Here is a 19,360-nt window from a genome sequence, read left to right as displayed (position 1 = left end):
GATTCACGCAACAATTACTTTGTACCGTTTAATACATTTCCTGTTTGATCTATATACCTTTATCTATATTATGTATTACAATCTGTACGATGTATCCTTGATGGACATGAACAATGCGGTTGCATCGTTACAAATCAATGGAGTGCATGCCAATGAACGATCACAGCGGTTTCACCTTGATACACTTGGTTTCTGTCGCGATGTTGTCTGGAGGAGGAGGTAAGCCGAATAGGGGTGCAGCAAGAGACCATGTTTTCTCGATCAGATAAGCGGTAATGTTGATGATAGCGTAGAAGGCCTGCAGATAGTTGATTTAGCATATTGTTTCGAAACGATCGACCATAGCGCATCGAGATCAAGGAAACAAAATATTTAGGAGTAATATACGTGAGGACAAAAAGCTCACCATCGGTATCACCCCCATGAAGATATTTCCCAACAATCCACGTCTCTGAATAGTTTCCCATAATTCGGTCTCGACGATTCGTTTTGCTTTATCACTCTTGAAAGGGCCCGTCAACCTGAAGAATGTAGGGAAGGCTGCTCCGAAGCTGTGTCCATGGATTCGGTCAGTACATCCTGGTTAACATCGAGACCATAGTAAAAGCAAATGAAAAGGAATATAATAACTCACCAATAAACGAATAGGACAAACCACCCATATTGCCACCATAACTCGAATAATCCAGGCGAGCTACCTATATCTTTAGACAAAGTAGACATGTACGTGGAATGATCTACACCATACTGTATACGAGATGTTGGGGAATGTAAAAGGTGATACGTTTCGGGCGATGATGGGATAGCAATTCTACCTTGGGATAAGAGGAGGAAAAGCTGAGTTTGCATTTCTGCTATTGGTGGTATAGCACCTAAACAAATGAGAACGTCAACGTCAGCGTGGACAGAATTTTGGGGTGAGAATAGGTTTAATATAAAAGTCGAAAGATAAATTGATCACTTACCAACACCAGGTCTCACGAATCCGATGAAACCAACGGTTAAATCCTTTTCACTACAAACACCCCTAATTTCACATTCTTCTGGACCTCTAGGATATCCTTCTCCCAACCAATTCCAATCTTGTTTATAACCAGTACACAGAACGACTAAATCAGGTTTACATTCTTCTTTCCAGGCCAGTTCTTTACTCCTATGATTGGGTGGATGAGGAAATACAGCTCTTCCATTTTCATCGAATGATTTGGGGAAAGGTACTATATCGATCGTTGGATCATCGTTGCCTTTCGGTGGAGGAGGATCTATATAATGGGCGAATAATTTATGTATAGGTGATAGATTATAAAAAGGTCTATTAATGAATTGCATTGCTTTTGCAGATTTATTCAAGAAAACATAAGCTCTGCCTTGTCTTTCAGGTGGTAATTCACCTGCCCATTGATTACATCCTGCCATCGTACCAGTCAATACCCATAAAACCCTCTTGATAATTAAATCTGAAATGAACCATCTTAAATGTGATTGAGCGACCCATTTATGAACATATGTATCTTCAAATAAATTCGTTATCAGTCCGTCAATTGGTAAATTACCATTGAATGTGAATCCCAATACACGAAAATTGTTGAGTACTTTTGGGAATGATAGGAATCCAGTCCTTACTCCCATCCATACTTTTGATGCAGGTGACATTACCGATTCATATGCTAGATCCATGCCTGTTTCCCCTGCTCCGAGAACTAATACTTTCCTGCTTTCAAGTTGTGATCGGTATTTGTACGAAGAGGAATGTAACCATTTTGGACCGTTAATCGGTTTTGGTTCGCTGTTCAATCCTGGTATGATGGGAATATTCGGAGTGACATGTAAACCAGTGGTGATGATGACATTCTTCGCTAAGATCTCTACTGGTTCTCCTATAGGTTCTTGGTCGAGATTGAGACGTTGGAGTACAGCCAAGTGCTTATAGCCGTCTTCAGGGGAAGAGACATAATTGAGAGAGATGAGTTTAGTGGAAGTGCGAATGTAAGGGGTGATTCCGAAGTGTGCTGCGTACGAGTTGAGGTATTCGACAAAATTAGGCAGAGAAGGATGATCAGGTGCAGAGAGTGGGTATCTACAGTATAAGTGAGAACAGAATCACCTTCCAGGCGAAGGCCGTGGGCATGAGGAAAGAAAGTCGCATTCACTCACCGAAAATCGGAAAAGCATGTCAATTGTTTACTGCTAACCAATTCTGCGTTCTCATAACCTCTCCACCTTGATCACGATTCATTCACATTAGATCTTAGGGCATGATCGTGTGTCAATTTATGCTGCTTACTTGAATGTTCCGCCTATCTCAGACTCCATCTCTACCAACACAGGCTCCTCGCCATCTGTCCATTTCTCTCCGTACTCCACCGTATATTTGAGGGACACTAACCCTGCCGGTCCACCTCCAATCACCAGCGTCGATGCACGCTTCGGTAGGTCACGATTGGGAGTTGCGACGAGGACCATGATTGCACGTTGGTGTTAACGACTGCGAGGTGTCAAAGAGATGTCGCAAGGAAAAAAGCAATGAAACTCACGGTCGATCACAAAGTGAATACTCGTAAAAGATGATCGATCGTCTAACCGAGTTTGGCGGAAGTCCGGCTAAAAACACTTCTCGCAGATTTAAGGTTATTTACCATAGAAGAGTGTTTTTATTCATCACATGTAGGTTGCTTTTCCTCCCAAATGCTCATTATCAATCCAACGAGCGCAATGGAGGACATTGATAGTATCTACATGCATTCATATTGCCATCCACATCTTACTCGACGACCATCATGACTTGATCATAGGCAAAACTTCATGCCTCGTGAGGTAGCACGATCAAACCAGTCGACCGACCAACCAACTAATCAGCCGAACAATCCACGTAGGTAAGAAATAAATGTCCAGACTGTCCAGAATGTTTGATTGGCCCATCTATACGTACATGTCTCTCTGAGGCCTTTTTTGAGCTTTCGATAACTAGTACGCCACAGATGACTTAACTTATATTACTTAACCGTTCGTTCACGAGTATGCGGATGCTTCCGCTCGGACCTCTTAGAATCTGATCAAAGTTGTTCACTTGACTTTACTGGAACGAAGATTGACTATCATCATACCCCATCCAATATCATATATACTCGAGTAAAGCCAAGAATCGCATGGGGGAGAGTGCGTCTATTGAGCCTCAGCGGCACGATGACAATCCTCTTTTAATCAATAGTGTACCCAGAAGAAGCATACCGACATACGATACTCTTTCTTACGACGATTACCTTGTATGTGGAAAAATCTCCGCATATCTATTCTTAGATTTACTGATCACGAGTATGATTGAACAGCAAAAGCACCTGACACCCAATACTCCTTTCATCCTCTCATCTCAAGCAACTCGCGATTGGGCTTCAGCCAGAACATTTCGCATCCCATCTTGCTCCACGCCATCTCTTCCTAATCTGAGCGCTCTTCGATTATACGCTCATCATGTCATTCCAGTCGCCAATACCCTCCGACAACAATTTTCGGAATTTGAGCGCTCTGAACAACTTTTGGGAGAAGTACTTGATCTCTGGGAGAGAGATGAAGGTAAAGGGCTGTATGTGAAGGATTGGCATCTAATGGCTGAGATTGAAAATGAAGGCAGAAATGTACAAGAGGTTTACCAAGTTCCAGACTGTCTAAGAGGTACATCTCTCTTTTCTTCCTACCCTACTATCTGACTTGCAGATACGTGAGCTAATAACTGACATGATTAGATGACTGGCTTAATCCACCTTTTGATCGACGTCTGAGGCCCAGGAACGGGGATGACCCTTTGCCGAATCCTACCTCTACCTCTTCCTCTGATTTCAGATTCACCTACCTCGGTCCTGCAGGTACTTATACTCCTTTACATCGGGACGTATACGGATCATATTCGTGGTCTGCCAATATAGTAGGAAGGAAAATATGGTGGTTGTTTCCACCTGACAAGCTGGGCTCGGTGAAAGATAAGCACGGTGAACTGGTTTTTGATGTTAGGGAATTAAAAGACGAAGGTGGTGGAATAAAGATTCTTCAGGAAGTGAGTTATCCACTACTTGTTGTCTGCTTGCAGTCTACTTGTCGAAAAAGGTAGACGGATCTACCTCCATTCTCGCTATGACATTGCAGAGATGTTGACACCGATGAAAATAGGAAGGAGAAATCATCTTTGTACCTAGTGGATGGCATCATCAAGTCCTCAATATCGACTTTGTGAGTTGGTCACTCAATTTCCTTCATGGTGATATGGATCCCATCGATAGCGATTGAATCTGAAAACTGATCTGTATTTGTTGGTAGTGTATATCCATCAATCACAACTTTTTCGCTTCACCCACTTTACCTCTGATATACGAAACACTTTGTACCTCTCAACTGAGAGTGGAAGAGGCCATTTCAGATGTCAAGGAAATGATCATTGAAAGGGTAGGATCAGAAGGGGATCTATGGGAGAAAGAGTGGGTTGAAGAAGTGCAAGGTTTGCTGGAAAGAGATGCAGGTTGGGGATGGAAAGGATTTTGGCAAACGGTGAAAAACAATGTTCAAGCGAGTTCATCAAGACGAAACTTAGGTAAATGCTGACTTTCTATTTTCAGAACCCTCCTGCCCTGGAAATTCTGTCTCCGTCTACGCAATTAAGAGATGGTCGGATAATAGATACCATCAAAAAGTTCAAAGGGAGAAGAGATTGGTTATTCCTCGAAGATGTCGGAGTGATCATACAAAATATTGAAAAGTCAATTGGACCATCTGGATGAGCTTTTCAATTTGATTGAAGAACCTTTCCCTTTTTTCCTCGCGCGACTCTCGTTTATATACCAAAGTGGAACCTAACCAAGCTGAAAAGGACAAGGGCTCGAAATCTTGTCTCATAGCTCTCATGGCCTTCAATGGTGAATCAAGTGACATTGCTCTGATCTGATCACAGCAAGTAACGGACACTAGGAAAGTGGGGGAAATGCAGAAGGTTCGACGGGTATATATGATCGACGGCAGAAAAGTCTAAATTTTGCTCACACCACGACACACCGAAGTACTGAAGAAGTGGAGACAGTACCAGAAAGAGAGGTTGGAAATCCACTGATAGCAGATCTATAATGCAAAGGTGGAATTATGTTTAGTCCCACGAAATCAATAAGGATTCCAATCTATATGAAAAGAATGTATCAACAGAGGAATGCGCGTCACCATATGTATCATGCTAATCACTCGTCATTGGGATGAGAACGATCAAAGCGCTCTAATGATGGGGATAAGATCCGCAAGGTAGGATTGCATCTCTGAGACACGATATGTCATTTGATGGGAACAACTGATGGTGACTGTGTTCTCTCTGATCGTGATGACGATGCTTTGACCCTCGTTCAAGGTGATGTAAAGCTGACTCAACTGACACCCGATCATCCAATCAATGTTCAATTATCAAAAAGACTATATACCATACTAAACGCTCTTCTATTTCCTTGTCTTTCTTCCTTCATCTTTCTCATCACTACATCCAACAGAAGATTAATTCACTCACATACTGTTAAATCTGACCATGATCGTGAGATCCTGGATCCCAACATGAGAATATCTGTCATCTCAGACGGTGAGAAAGATGATGAGAGTAATGTTACAATCAAGACAAATCCTAGTCTTGGTAAGTCAACACCCCAAACTCTTCGTGACTTATCGTCTTTGTTCGTACAATTCGCCTTGATGATATTTTTGCTTACGCTTAGGCGATAACTACCTCATAGATGTCGTACAGAGGATGTAATTCCGAGGTCGAACTATTCACTTGGTCATGAAAGGTTTTGACACAAGATCGAATCATGACTTAGAACGAAGGACATTGATAATCTCGTAATAATCAAATCTTTCCTTCAACCGCAGCGAAAGATCAACTGATCGTGAATCGATCACAGCTCATTTCTCGGCAGTCATTCTACCATCACCTCATTTATCAAGGCCGCAAAGGCGGAGTACTACGACGCCGACTCAGGTGATCTCATATGTCTCTTCTTCCCCCCACTACTTTAGGTTGTTGACACCAGGCTGGGCAAGAGGACCACAAATTTCGGCACGACCATGGGATTCTGTCATCCTGCCAGCTGGTGTGAAAGAGTGGCTATTGAGAGACTGCAAAGAGTTTTTGAATGCAAGGGGTTTCTATACAAGAAGAGGAGTTCCTTACCGAAGAGGTTATCTGCTCTATGGTGAACTTGGAAGTGGCAAAAGCAGCCTGAGTGAGTGCCAGGGCAATGTCTAACGTTTGGCAGTGTATCTAGTCGTGCTTACACCGATATTTTAGTTGGAAAGTTCACTTCGTGTAGCTGCTTATGCACGACCGTGACATCAAAGTCCTCCAATTAAAATGCTTGTTGAAGAGACGAGAAGTAACGAAACCAAAGTTAATGGCCATATGGTGGAAAAGGGGTTGGTCAAAGGCAAGATTGCCTTGAACGGGAATAATGATGGAGAACATGAATAGAAAATGTGAAATAGCTTGGAGAAGATCAGAACAAAGAGTTTCCGTAAACTCGGATGATAATCGGACATTTGATGAATCATCGAGAATTGCAGTAATTAATGAATGTGCATGATGGAAACAGATTACGAAGAAAGGTATCACACTGGTAATTATATGCATAGCCAGAGAATTAACAGATTTACATGATATATATTTAGGGTTGGTATCAACCGCTGAAATGAGGAGCGTTGAGGAAGAGACCCATTGTGACACCACCTAAAGTACCAGCGATAGGAATTGTCATGATCCAAGCCAAGAGTAAAAGACCAACTCGTTGCCAGTTGACAGCTTTGATGCTGCCATTACAGAGACCTACACCGACAGTAGCACCTGTGATACACATTGAGGTTGATACGGGAAGGGAGTATTGGGAGAAGATGAGGACTGTCAGAGCGGCACCCATTTCCATCGAACATCCTCTTGAAGGTGAATGGTATGTGATCTTGTTACCCATAACTTTCATGATGTTGTAACCATAAGTGATTAAACCGATTGAAATCATACCTGATAAAACAGCTAATTGCCAAATTGGTACTACGGCTTTTGATTTCGCTGCATCACCAGTTGACCAAGCTGAATAAATGACTGCCCACGGACCAACGGAGTTTCCGATATCGTTCGCACCATGAGCGAAAGATGCTGTACAGGCAGTTAAAACTTGAATGAAAGAATAGGTATGTTCAACTTCATTTGGATATTTTTTGGCGTGAGAATAAACAACAGCCATTCTTTCTCCTTCGGGTGTACCGTGAATGCCTGACTGAGCGGCATGAATATCATAATGTAATCCGTATAATAAACCAACTGTTAGAATAGCTGGAATTCTTTTAGCCAATATCTTGATATTTGACAACTCGTAAATTTGACCAGGCCCCATTGGATTTTCATGTAATGTCCTCATGGCCCATCCTAATGGACCTTTTTTAGTTCGTAATTTTGCATTTAATCTTTCATCACTTTCAGCCATGATTTCCTTGTACGATTTTTGTTGACGAGTTTCATTTTGAACTCTTTGTTTTTCACCTGATTCACCGTTGGTCAAGGTGAATGGAGTTGCAGGTGTGATAGCAGGACTTCCAAGATCAAGGTTCTTGTCATCGTGATTTGAACCTTGGTAAGATTGTTGATCTTCTTCTTCCTCTTCTTCCTGAACTACAGCGTAATTTGGTACGATCGATTTGGTGGAATCTTCGACGGGAGCAGGTCTTGAGAATAACATGGGTCCATAGATGAATCCATACCAAGGTAAAGTATAATCTCTCTTGATCACTTTTGCGTGGACGTAGGGAACGAAGAAAAGAGCTGAGAGTAAAGCGACACCACCACCCGTACCCATCGTTACTGCCACGATGTATGTTTTAGGTTTTTTGCTTAGACCAAGATTAGGTGAACCTTTATAAACGATCGACAATGTACAGATTGTACCGGCGACCAAGAAGAAGAATGGTGAAGTCCAAACTGCCCATCTGACTGGATTTTTTCTAACGTGAACAACTAATTTGATGAGCATGAAAATGATTGCACCGAAACAAGCTGAAATAGCAGGTGCCATTCCCAAACCGGCGAAAATCGCTCCTAAACCTTTTCCACCATTCCATCCCCATTGTACTTGTTTGGCACCGACTGTGGCTACTCCAACACCCGCAACAGCAGATACTAATGAGTAAGTGGATGAAACGTGGGCTGAATGTCGTGTGCACCACATGACCCATGTTGAAGCTGCCGCTAAAGCACAAGTGAATGCGAGCATTTGAACACCTGCATCACCTCTGAAAGCGGCATTGGGAATAATTCCATTCTTGATCGTGTCGGCAGTTCGAGCACCGACAGTGATGGCTCCTAACATCTCGAAGACGGTTCCGAAAATCATGGCTTGTCGATACGAAATGGATCGAGAAGATACACTGGTGGCCCAAGAATTGGCGACATCATCTGATCACACGATCATGGTCAGCTTGATTCTAATTTTACCCGCGAGGTCGGCGAGTCTTCCCCAGTCACACGACCAGAGACGTAAGAACGGGGGAGGACGCAGTTGCAGTGAAGGGAAGCACCGAGATACTCACTGGCTCCGTTATTGAAAGCATCAAGCAAGGCAAACAAGGTGCCGATGGCGAAAACATAATTATATTGATCTAGTCTTGGCATGGTGAAAGTTGTCGAATAAAGTTTGTGATCAATGGATAGAAGTGTTCAGCACCCGCTAGAAGAGCGAACGTTTTGCCTCTTGAGGTTTGTTATATGAGGAAGACGTGGCTGTATGATTTTGGGCTTGAAGATATGGGAAGGAGAACGTTTGAAGAGATCAGTGCGTTTAGTGAATATATATACATATGTTCATAATTGTGAGTTTTTCCAATTCATACTGTAACCAGACTTTTCTTCTTTTTTTCTTCTTTCTTTTCCTGGCCCCTTTTCAATCGCCAGTATGCAGTAGGGTGTGACATAATGTTCAGTATCTCTTCGCTTCTCCTGCTCCCGACTTTGCCCTGTAGCATCACTCATACTGTGAGGACAATCTGGTACCATACGATCCGTGTAGACACGTTCGTTGGTGTATGATCCCTTTGAGATTGTCTTGGCATTGGGAAAATCGATTTTCCTTCATCAATGCAAAAGATGAAATGACACCTTTGAAGGTGAAGGTGAGAAATTCCAACTGATATATGAAGAGCATCACTCGATAACTAATTGATCCAATGACAAACGAGAGATGTAGTCACACGTTCGTCGAATATCTCTATCACTCTGATGTTGAGTCTTGGCATTAAGGGTAAGGGTAATTGAAGTCGATCAGCAAATGATGGTTCCTGAATCTGAGGTCGAAATCCGGGTGATTCTCTTCTTCGTTATTTTGATCGTTCTGAACAGATTAGGATCCGTCGCACGTTCGTGATGTTCATTGCATTTTGCACCCAAAGTGATTTAGCACATAATGGTAGGAAGATGGCTTTGTGGGTACGGGAAGTAGATGGGTTTACGCGCTGGAATGTCTTGGCATTTCTGGTAGACGGAATCACAATTTCCAACTTCACCAAGCGCACGTTCTAGTTATCGCTCCCTTCTCAATTGGACATGGACATGAAGGGATGCTTGTTACAGGTGGACGCTGGACGCTGGAAACTCTGAAGAATACGAGTACGTCAAGGTTCCGGTTGACCTTGAAGAGGAGGTGGAAGATGTCTTGGCGAAATGACTATTTTTAAGCATAATCTCAAGACCTCTCTTCCACCCAATCACATTCACTTTCACTTTCACAAATCCATTTTCAGCGTACTTGAGCCAAAGGTAGAAAAAAAGATACCATCAATTTGTGGATGGGATCATATGCGATGCGGATGTTCTGTCATGTGAATGTGCCAAACGACAATCACTGATGAGAAATCCCATTGGTTAGTAGGATGTGCATCTCTTTGTTACCGTCCCGACTTTCCCAGCATTCCAACAGTGCAATGTTGTTGCAAGACATGATCCCTCTGTGAAATCGTTCGCTTTTCGTCCCATTAGGAAGTACACCAAAAGCCTGCATCTCAGCCGAAGTCACCATGAGCCCTCACAATCTGGTATCGGATTCGTACTGTACTCCAGCTCCATGTTTCCCTCAGACCAGAGGAATCAGCCCGCGACCCCACTGTCTTTCAGGTTTATGGAGATCAATACAACATCTCGTCTAAATGATGCAATATACATAGTGAAATATACAGATATCAGCCATGGACGTATGCAAAGATTGGCAAGTAACGACAATTTATACATTTCCATCATTTTGACGATAACGTATAAACGATTGTGGATGACATCACATGGGATAAGAGAGAAGTGGTTTTTTTCTTTTATTCCGTACGAGGTAGTATATACTTGGAGAGGCAAAAAGAGGAGTTATTGAAGTTGGAGGAAACCGTAAAAGAGAGTAGAGGGGGGTTCTTGCGTCGCATCAACAAACAGGTTCGGCAATCATCTAGCCAAGGTGACTTGTGATTCAGTCGAAGAAAGTTGAGCAAGGTTTAGTCTCGGCCGAGTGAACCGTAGGCACCTCTTCCATCGGGTCCATTGACTTGAGGTGATTCGACCCACCATTCAGGTAAGGTCCATGGTCCATGCTCGTCGTGGGAGTGGAGGAAGAGAAGTAGATAGGTGTAGCCGAGTTTGGCGGCGCTACGAGTCGTGAACAGGGGGTCAGCAATGCAATATTTCTGAGATTACGATCATGCTAGTCGTGAACAGATAGATGAGATACGATTTGAAGTAGGAGTTCAGTTCATAAGATGACCGTTGATATGTGGTGTAGAACAGGGTTAAACCACTTACACATCAAGTACGCCGTAAGCGATTATTTCAGCATCGACGCTAACCTTGTTGGCACCTTCACTGAGGCCAAATACGACTGGATAAGCGATCCAGAGGCTGTAGAAAGGGACGACGTCAGCTCCATGTCATATCGAAAAGTGACTACTATAGCTTACACGAAAGTCATAGCAGCGAGAAGGGTGAAAAGACCTTTGGTACTTCTAGGTCTATTGTTGGCAGCTACGAATTTTTAATTCATGTTTCAGCTACGATTCCAAGATTCCACGGCGGAAGTGGAGGGAGAAGGAGCAAGGGTGATAAACTGACCTTTCATACCATTGACAAACAGGATGCCCCAAAGGATAAGGAAAGATACAGAGGAAACAGCGAAGAAGGCCCATCTTGATCTTTCACCATCTGCCCATCTCGCTGGAGTGACAGCTGACAAAAGTCCAGTAACGATCATGAATACGTCTGTGAGGATGACGGCAAGTGTACTTGCTGGAGACAAACCAGCGAGGGAAGACAATGAAAGAAGTAAGAGTGGAGTAGTGAACAACCAATCTACATATCTTGCCCAATAAAGTTGTCTGAAGAAATGATGAAGTGATCCTTGAACTCCATGATTGTGAATAGGGATATAAGATACTCCCAAACCAACTGACATTGCAAGGTAAGAAACCATAGCGATAGTAAGAACGAGGGCTGATACACTATAATCGAGCATAAAGGGTTTTTTTTAGCAACATTTCAACAGGTATCACTGGGGATTCAACTTACCCGTGGAAGAACCTGTTTCTCTTTTCGGTTCGGACAGTCATGAGAAGAACACCCAATAAACCAATGGTGAAAAGGGCGAAAATGACCCAGAGGGCAGTGTGTCCTACGTGAGTTGCGTGGATATAGTGAACATCGGGGGTAGGCTGATAGAAATAGAGAGTCAGCTGTGTATCCAGTGAATATCGGGTATCACCATCCTCTTCGCGTGACCTCGCCATCACGAATCACACAGAGGGGATCCCCACAAGATCGTGTGCATGTATGCTTGATCATCTAGCAAGAGGTCATGGAGTTTACTCACGAAAGTATCGGTAGGTAAAGGTAAATGGCCATGACTACCTCCATGGTGAGTATGAGTACCACCGGGAGGTGAGATTGAGATGGTCGTGGTTGGGATGGGAGCGATCGAAGTGGGTTTGAATTGAGCTAGGAAATCCATCTTTGCTTTTTGCTATGATCGATGATTACAGCGGCGAGTCTAAGAAGTAAAGTGGAAAGAGTGAAAACAAAGACGATATCACAAAGGATTATATTATTAGATATGGGGTATGGTATATGGTCATATGACTGTGTAATTGAACGGTCCACATTGTTAAAACATTCCTTTGAACACTAAAAACAGCAAAACACGTCATAACTACCTCGGTGAGTTGATGGAGACCCCACAATCATAGACACACTTTTGACATCACCTTTTGTTCCTGGGAGTGTCGCCGTGTGATCAAGCAGTTCGTGGCAGTGGCGGTGGCAGTGGCAGAGTAGGATGAGGTCGCAAGTGTTCATGTGGAAGATGGGTGCAAGGGAAATCCTCAAATAAGATATCATCATTCTCAGTCGTCAAGCTATATGACCTCTGTTCCCGACTTATGCGGCTTTTGCTCGTTGGCATAGTCAATCAGAGTTGATCATGTTCAGCTAAGAACGGTTGTGAAGGTTTGATAATGCCTAAATGGGATAGAGAGGATTTGAAACAAGATGCGTCTAGAATGGAGGATCCTTAGGTAGAGTTGATGTGATTACACAACAGAATGTGAGATAGTGGCCAATGAACGGATGACCTGTCGCTATTATTCCATGAATTATTGATTCGCATGTCAATCCCATCCTGAAGATGAGTCAGGAGAGAACACGAGATTGAAGATCTCGAATGGATGCTCCTTCCTAGTATCATAAGCTGTGGATTATAAGGTCGTATCACATTGTTGAACGACTGCAATCAGATGTACAGGTCTTTCATGCAGATAGTGATATTCTGACGACCAATTCACCTCTGTTCTCGATGTTCTACCACTTTCTACTAAATCCTATCTTCACCCTTCGATTTGCCCATATCCATCATTTCTACTCTGCCATCATGTAGAAGTGGTGTAGGACCCTGACCGCAACCTGATGAAACCCATTTCTCCACATTGGCCACTGCGATTTGAGGTTGTCTTTTATATCTCATCAAGAATCCTTGAAGCGCAGATACTGATATCGTATTTTCCGGAATATGAGAGGCGAATCTCATTGCCAGTGCATTCAGGTCGATTGGATCGATCCTCTCAACTTCCGTCTCATCTAAGGTTTTCTTCTGTTCATTGTCAACTTGAAGAGTGGGATCGATTGGTGTCGATTGTATACGAGAATCGTAAAAGTACTTGAATAGATCTTTAGCTTGGGTCTTGGTGGCATGTTTGAACTCTATCCAGATATCACAACGACCTATTGTGGATCCGGTCATCAACTCTTGTCTCCCGCTTGGTAGAACCACGCCTGCACAAGGTAATGGTAAATCGGGTACGAGTTGAAAATGACTTACCAGGTCGTGAAAGAGCGGGATCAATCCTTTCTTTCCAATTAGTAGTACAGAACAACAATCTACCTTCTCCAGAAGCCACACCGTCCAGAGCGTTGAGTAGACCGGACAGAGTGATCCCTTTGTTCGATTCTCTTGCGGATTGGGGCAAGTAAGGAGGACTAGACGTCGTTACGGAAGTAGGGACACTGATGGGCGTTGGGACCGTATTGTCCTCGCTTGTGGAGGACTTTGTGAATGCGCAGTCGCTAATGTCATTGAAGGAAAATGAGCTCTCAAAATGAAAGCCCCAACAGGCTGTTTGGAAGAAACAAGTGGACTCACATATCTTCCATCAACAAGATTCATCTTCCGGGACAGTGCTGTAGTAGACTTTGAAGGTTCTCATCGTCGAGTCTGATGGATGCACCAGGGTCATTTTAGGAATAGGTCGTGTTATATTGTTGTTACTAGAAGTAGAGATTTACTCACGATTTAGCACCTAGATTGAGAAGGTAAATATCCAATTTGAGTTTAGCGGCGATTGCACTGACTAGGGAATTCAGATTTGAAGGTATAATTTCTCCTGTTAGATCAATACATTATCAGGTTAGAGAAAATACTCACTTAAACTACTTTTACCACTTCCAGCCACGCCGAAACATAGGTATCCTCTTCTCCACGGAGTCCCCCTATCAAGATAAAAATCTTTTTCATGTAGAAACTCTTTAGCATCTTTCAGAATCCAATCTTTTACTTTATCAGGTAAGAAGACCGATTCCCATGGTCTGATTCTTTTAGAAAAAGTTCGGATCCAATTTGCACTATGACCGAAATGAGGTGTGTAAATCGATGTTGAATGTGAAGATAAAGCAAGATATGATTTTCTAGCTTCATGTATCAAAGGTGTGAATACCGTGGGTGTGCCTAGGAATGTACTGTGGATTTTACGAATTGGTTGGGTAGAAGAGGTCGTCGATCGGTCGTTAATTGACATCTACATACAGTAGTATGATTCAAAGTGGAAAAATCAACAACTCACGTCATGATAATCCATTTTCTATCTTGTTCAAATGGCGAATCATCACCTTTTACAATACCGATTTTGATTATTCTTCCATTATATTTGATCCTTTGCTTTGTGCCTAAATTGAGATTTGGATCAGCTAATATTCACTTTCCTACTGTGTGTTGCACAGCCGTCATGTAATCATGTTGAGGACTGGTGACTCATGCGAGGTTCTCCAATACTATCCCGATTCAACTCACCTAAACTTGGAGTAACACAAAGGTTTATCTCCTTGACACCGTTCAAACCACTTTTCGATTCGATATAATCTCCTATATACTCTCTCCTGCTGTATCCTCCTCCATATCCAGATCCAGATCCAGATCCATATCCGTGATGTTTAGGTTTCTTAGTCGATAATTGAACGTCCATCGGTATAGTTTGATCGTTTTGCCAAAATTGATTGATCAGATTATTGACGAACGAATACGTATCGCAAGTCTTCCTACTGTTATTATTCTGAAAATCATCTTCGCTCTCACCACCAGAGTGGGATGAAGTAGAAGTAGAATTTGAAGGAGACGACGAAGGAGTCGGATATATCGATAAGTAATGATAGATCCATTCAAAGGCTTGATCGTTTTCTGATATTCTAGCAGTGGCGAATAGACCTTACCCCATTTGACAGATCGCATATCAACTGAATAGCCCAAAGTCCCTTCCTCTGGGGAAGACGTGGTTTCGATTATACAGAGCTACGTTAACTCACTTTTGGATAAAATACCCATGAGATAACTAGAGAACCTCCTGCTGAATTCAAAGAAACTTCCCGCCAACAAAAATCGGATTCCTTCGTTCAATAGTGGATTTCCTCGTATCATCGAGATCACCCATTTTATTACTGGTAAGATCCACATCTTCGCGATGAAAATCAAGGAGGAGCCTGGCTGTCAACTAGGTCAAGAGTTGTTGAGTTGATGATATCTTATATAGATTTATTGATGAGATGAGTGAAGAGAATTGAGCATGTGATCGAACCATCCAACGCAGTGCGAGCAGTTGATGACTTTCTTCTTGGTGGTGACAACAACTGCTGAACACGACGACAACCAACTCAACACATACACATACACATACACACACATACACACGATGGTGTAGGTTCAAACCTCCTTCGGCCATTGCGGTCATCAACCCGATGCTTGGTACTGGATACTTGATTGTAAGATGTAAGATACATGTGTTCCAACTCTACATTTATATACATGAACACCTCTCCTTGAGCCAAGCTATGCACTCGAGCTTCATCACATAGTCACATAGTTATCAAAGAGTTCGAAATGAACCGAGATGATCCAACCTGCCAATCCTTTAGAGCATCTCGTACCGACGGAAGCTGAACACAGGTCAAGCATCAATATCTTACTAACCACAAATTGACAGTCTAACTCTCTCAAAGCAAATACTCACGTATAACCCAAGAACGCCAAATCCTTCTTTGCATCCGGTCCTTCGTCTGCTCCAGTGGGTACCTCTGGAACTTGATCCAATTCTTCCGTTGGGAAATAAGAAGTATCCGTGATCGATCTTAAATGAGGTACGAACGGTGCGTCGATGTCTCTGATCGTAGACCAATCGACACCATAGAAGAACTAGAAATACCGCAAATCATGTCAGAGTCAGCTGGGAAGATTAGTCCGAGAAAGACGGTAATCACAGGATGAGTCTTTAGTTGTTCAACAGTCATCCTCTTTTCGGATTCACATAACATCCTAATTTCATTAAGGCGTTAGCTGTCAATCCTTGTGGTTCTGATCTACTTTATCAGTTAAAGATCACTGACCTTCTGATCAGATCCTCAGCTTCTCTACTGAGGTGAACGTCATCAGGGAAGAAAAGGTGATTTCGCCAATCGATAATCTTTCGATAGACATCATGTGCATTCTCGGAACAGAATGGTGGATAACCTAGATGCGATGTGATTTTGCATCAGCTGAAGGTCTGAGCGATGCAACGATCATGCCTGAGTCAGCTGGACACTCACCGACTAAACACTCGAACATGATAGCTCCAAGTGACCACCAATCACATTCTTTACCATATCCTTGTTGAAGGAAGATTTCAGGGGAGATCTGTGTTTATCAACAGGATTAGCATGCACCTCAATCCCAACAACAAGGTAGAGATCATATACCCCTCAAAGTTCATTGAAAAACCAAAGTGAAACTCACATAGTCTGGAGTTCCAACGGTTGAATAAGCCAATTTCCTTCTATTAGCTTTCCAAGTTGCTATATCCTGTTTCGAGGTCATTGTTAGGTTGATCGCGTTCACCATTACACTGTTTCTTGATGCATTACCAGCTTGTGGTCTAGTCGTTTGATTACCTTCACCACCCAAGAGTCTTTGATAATATGCTGAATCATGCTGTTTGTGGAAACCAGTTGATAAACCGAAATCGGAGAGTTTGATATGACCCATCGAATCAATGAGGATGTTATCCGGTTTGATATCACTGGATATTACGTTCACGATTAGTGTATCGTTTTAATCGCGAAAGTATCAAATCGTTCACTCACCGATGGATGAACCCTAAATTGTGTACTGCTTCAATGGCAAGTATACATTCTGCCATGTAGAATTTGGTTACATCCTCTGAGAACGTATCGTATTTGATTAACCTGAAAACAAAAGTAGTCAGCTGAACATGTTACGATTTACATGATAATCCCAGCTACACTCACATTGTCATCAAGTCTCCACCAGGCAAGAATTCCATGACTAAATAGAGGTATTGGGTATCTTGGAAAGAGTAGTAAAGTTGGACCACCCAGGCAGAGTTGGATTCAGCCAAGACATCTCTTTCCGCTCGAACGTGTGCGAGCTGGATTGAATAGACGCGATAAGCATGCGAGTTATCAAGCATACAAATGGGCTTTTGATCTTGGACACGATCGATGTCGCAAGGTGTTTTATCTTTTTCGGTAATGGAAATAAATTGGCTGTCCCTCTAATTTTGCAGACTCCAAAATCTACCCTTATACACTCTCAAAGATATGAAGGAGATAATAGTAACTCACTTGATCTTTCTTGAACATTTCGTTCTTCTTCAAAGTTTTCATAGCGTATATTTTACCAGTATCGACTTTTTGAGTCAATCGAACTTCACCAAAGGCACCTTTACCTATAACTTTGACTGTTCTGAAATCTTCCAAACCAATTCGAGTTCTTCGCAGCCTTAAGAAGCTGAGCGGGAGAGTGAGAGCGAGGTCAGGATCAATCGGCATTGACACCATTCTTTGCCTAAGTCAAAAACTCACTTGCTTTCTCTCCTTCCTAATGCTAATAATTGTCTAGCTTTTAAAGTATCAGGAGTCAACGCATCTGCTGCAAGTTGCTTTTCGAGTGCGGTACGTCTAAGTGGTACGATCAGCTATCTAATACGTCTTGATTTACTGACAACAACCATTGGAATAGACGATAGGCGATCAGGTAATAGGGAACATATTTCAATAATCATGGATTATTCTCATACATCCAAGGAAGTATATGGGTTTCTCATCGTTATTTCGTTTTTATTTTTGAAGGGGATAGATGGTCAAGAGGTTTCCAAGTAGGACGAGCAATAGTTTTGAGTAGAGAGTAGGGGGTAGAGGGTAGAGGGGGAATCGGGATTGAATAGAATAGAATAGGATAGGATAGAATAATAGGCTCACCGTTCTTTTCTTCCAACAACACTTTCAACTGCTTCTTTATAGTATAATTCCAATTTCATCTTAGCAGCCATTGCTTTACCTTGAGTTGAATCTCCGAATTGTGCAGGTTTTCTTTCAAAGTAAACGTAATCAGGTCCTTTATCACCACTACCACTACCACTACCACTACCACCTTGGTTCTGGTTCTGGTTTTGAGGTTGAGTTTGTGATTGGGATTGATGGGGATGTAATGAACCTGAAGAAGACTGAGTTGGTAAACTACCCGGTTGACCTATGTTCGGTTGATGGACAGAAGGGACACTTGGCATCGGTGATACTCTTCCTTGCATGTTACTGGGATTGTAGTTGGAATTGAAGTTGGAATTGACGTTGGGATTGAGTGCGTTACTTGGTCCCGGTTGACCTTGACCTTGACCTTGACCTTGACCTTGACCCTGAGGCGGACGATAAGACATCTTGAGATATGTGGGTCAAGTACTTAGGGGGCAAGAAGAGGTGTAGTCGTACAAGTCCAATTCGTGGCGACTTTGAATGAAGTGAAAGACAAATATAACCGCACTGTGTAACGTGGAAAGTATGATTATGGTAGAATAACGAGTTCCTTCGAGATTGGGTGGAGTCGGGTCGTCTGGTCAAAGGTATCCACCTATTTGTCTGTATATGAGAAGAGTAGAGAAAAGTCGCAGATTATCTCCTCTGGCTCAACGTTGTGATGTTATGAAGATGGTTTGATGAATAGTGTGTATGAATAGTGTATGAATAGTTATCATTCACTTGTCCCATTGACCTTTTCCTTTTGATTCGTTCAGAGGAACGCACAGGCCCCAGTTCATACATAGTACATAGTTCAGTCGCGTGGTGGGATCAAAAGATCAGACACGCGTCAGAAAAGACTTTGGACTTTTTTTGTAATCCCTACCAGAGATTTAAAGGGAGATTCCTAATGACATCATTGTGTAATTTCCTAATGATCCATTACAAATTTACATCCACAGTCAAATCGATTGTCTAACCATTCAGTCTCCATGATGAAAACAGGAAGAGAACCACATCAAGCGACGCTGCTCTACTTTGCTCCCTCTTCAGTCAACCCGTGTTAGAAGGGATAACCCGATCCCAACCCAGAGTCACAAGCACAGATCGTGAGCAATTACAGTCAAACGAAAAATCATGATTCATTCAAAATTCATGTGAAAATATATATTTATTGATACAGTTTACTTTACTTCTTTCCTTTTTCCCTGCTTTGCCCGACGAAATGATACTGAT

At 42.5% G+C, this 19,360-nt stretch overlaps 7 protein-coding genes across 7 annotated transcripts; 1 reads left to right on the top strand and 6 right to left on the bottom strand.

The window, feature by feature from the left end:
• Nucleotides 1–160: 160 nt before the first annotated feature.
• IL334_005718 (uncharacterized protein) lies at nucleotides 161–2,463 on the bottom strand (the record flags this gene model as incomplete). Its single annotated transcript, XM_062937426.1, has 6 exons — nucleotides 161–298; nucleotides 407–551; nucleotides 635–872; nucleotides 966–2,077; nucleotides 2,155–2,220; nucleotides 2,285–2,463. The coding sequence occupies 6 exons, from the start codon at nucleotides 2,461–2,463 to the stop codon at nucleotides 161–163; spliced, it is 1,878 nt and encodes a 625-aa protein (XP_062793477.1).
• Nucleotides 2,464–3,146: 683 nt separating this feature from the next.
• Nucleotides 3,147–4,766, top strand: IL334_005717 (uncharacterized protein; the record flags this gene model as incomplete). Its single annotated transcript, XM_062937425.1, has 6 exons — nucleotides 3,147–3,263; nucleotides 3,327–3,669; nucleotides 3,741–4,048; nucleotides 4,162–4,221; nucleotides 4,309–4,554; nucleotides 4,605–4,766. The coding sequence occupies 6 exons, from the start codon at nucleotides 3,147–3,149 to the stop codon at nucleotides 4,764–4,766; spliced, it is 1,236 nt and encodes a 411-aa protein (XP_062793476.1).
• Nucleotides 4,767–6,689: 1,923 nt separating this feature from the next.
• On the bottom strand, nucleotides 6,690–8,671 carry IL334_005716 (uncharacterized protein; the record flags this gene model as incomplete). Its single annotated transcript, XM_062937424.1, has 2 exons — nucleotides 6,690–8,455; nucleotides 8,590–8,671. The coding sequence occupies 2 exons, from the start codon at nucleotides 8,669–8,671 to the stop codon at nucleotides 6,690–6,692; spliced, it is 1,848 nt and encodes a 615-aa protein (XP_062793475.1).
• Nucleotides 8,672–10,527: 1,856 nt separating this feature from the next.
• On the bottom strand, nucleotides 10,528–12,029 carry IL334_005715 (uncharacterized protein; the record flags this gene model as incomplete). Its single annotated transcript, XM_062937423.1, has 6 exons — nucleotides 10,528–10,678; nucleotides 10,832–10,927; nucleotides 10,987–11,050; nucleotides 11,138–11,523; nucleotides 11,591–11,733; nucleotides 11,892–12,029. The coding sequence occupies 6 exons, from the start codon at nucleotides 12,027–12,029 to the stop codon at nucleotides 10,528–10,530; spliced, it is 978 nt and encodes a 325-aa protein (XP_062793474.1).
• An 858-nt stretch (nucleotides 12,030–12,887) lies between these two features.
• On the bottom strand, nucleotides 12,888–13,723 carry IL334_005714 (uncharacterized protein; the record flags this gene model as incomplete). The annotated part of the gene is made up of 3 exons (XM_062937422.1): nucleotides 12,888–13,294; nucleotides 13,392–13,636; nucleotides 13,713–13,723. 3 exons carry the CDS (start codon nucleotides 13,721–13,723, stop codon nucleotides 12,888–12,890), a joined length of 663 nt encoding a protein of 220 aa, XP_062793473.1.
• A 132-nt stretch (nucleotides 13,724–13,855) lies between these two features.
• Nucleotides 13,856–15,293, bottom strand: IL334_005713 (uncharacterized protein; the record flags this gene model as incomplete). Its single annotated transcript, XM_062937421.1, has 5 exons — nucleotides 13,856–13,920; nucleotides 13,995–14,305; nucleotides 14,410–14,512; nucleotides 14,637–15,047; nucleotides 15,146–15,293. The coding sequence occupies 5 exons, from the start codon at nucleotides 15,291–15,293 to the stop codon at nucleotides 13,856–13,858; spliced, it is 1,038 nt and encodes a 345-aa protein (XP_062793472.1).
• A 454-nt stretch (nucleotides 15,294–15,747) lies between these two features.
• Nucleotides 15,748–18,546, bottom strand: IL334_005712 (uncharacterized protein; the record flags this gene model as incomplete). Its single annotated transcript, XM_062937420.1, has 11 exons — nucleotides 15,748–15,772; nucleotides 15,847–16,028; nucleotides 16,094–16,148; nucleotides 16,220–16,343; nucleotides 16,421–16,508; nucleotides 16,608–16,890; nucleotides 16,955–17,056; nucleotides 17,120–17,259; nucleotides 17,456–17,621; nucleotides 17,696–17,791; nucleotides 18,092–18,546. The coding sequence occupies 11 exons, from the start codon at nucleotides 18,544–18,546 to the stop codon at nucleotides 15,748–15,750; spliced, it is 1,716 nt and encodes a 571-aa protein (XP_062793471.1).
• Between the last annotated feature and the right edge of the window lie 814 nt (nucleotides 18,547–19,360).

Source organism: Kwoniella shivajii, chromosome 7 (genome assembly GCF_035658355.1).
Source record: "Kwoniella shivajii chromosome 7, complete sequence".
NCBI lineage: Eukaryota > Fungi > Basidiomycota > Tremellomycetes > Tremellales > Cryptococcaceae > Kwoniella > Kwoniella shivajii.
This window is presented reverse-complemented; position numbering and strand designations above follow the sequence as displayed.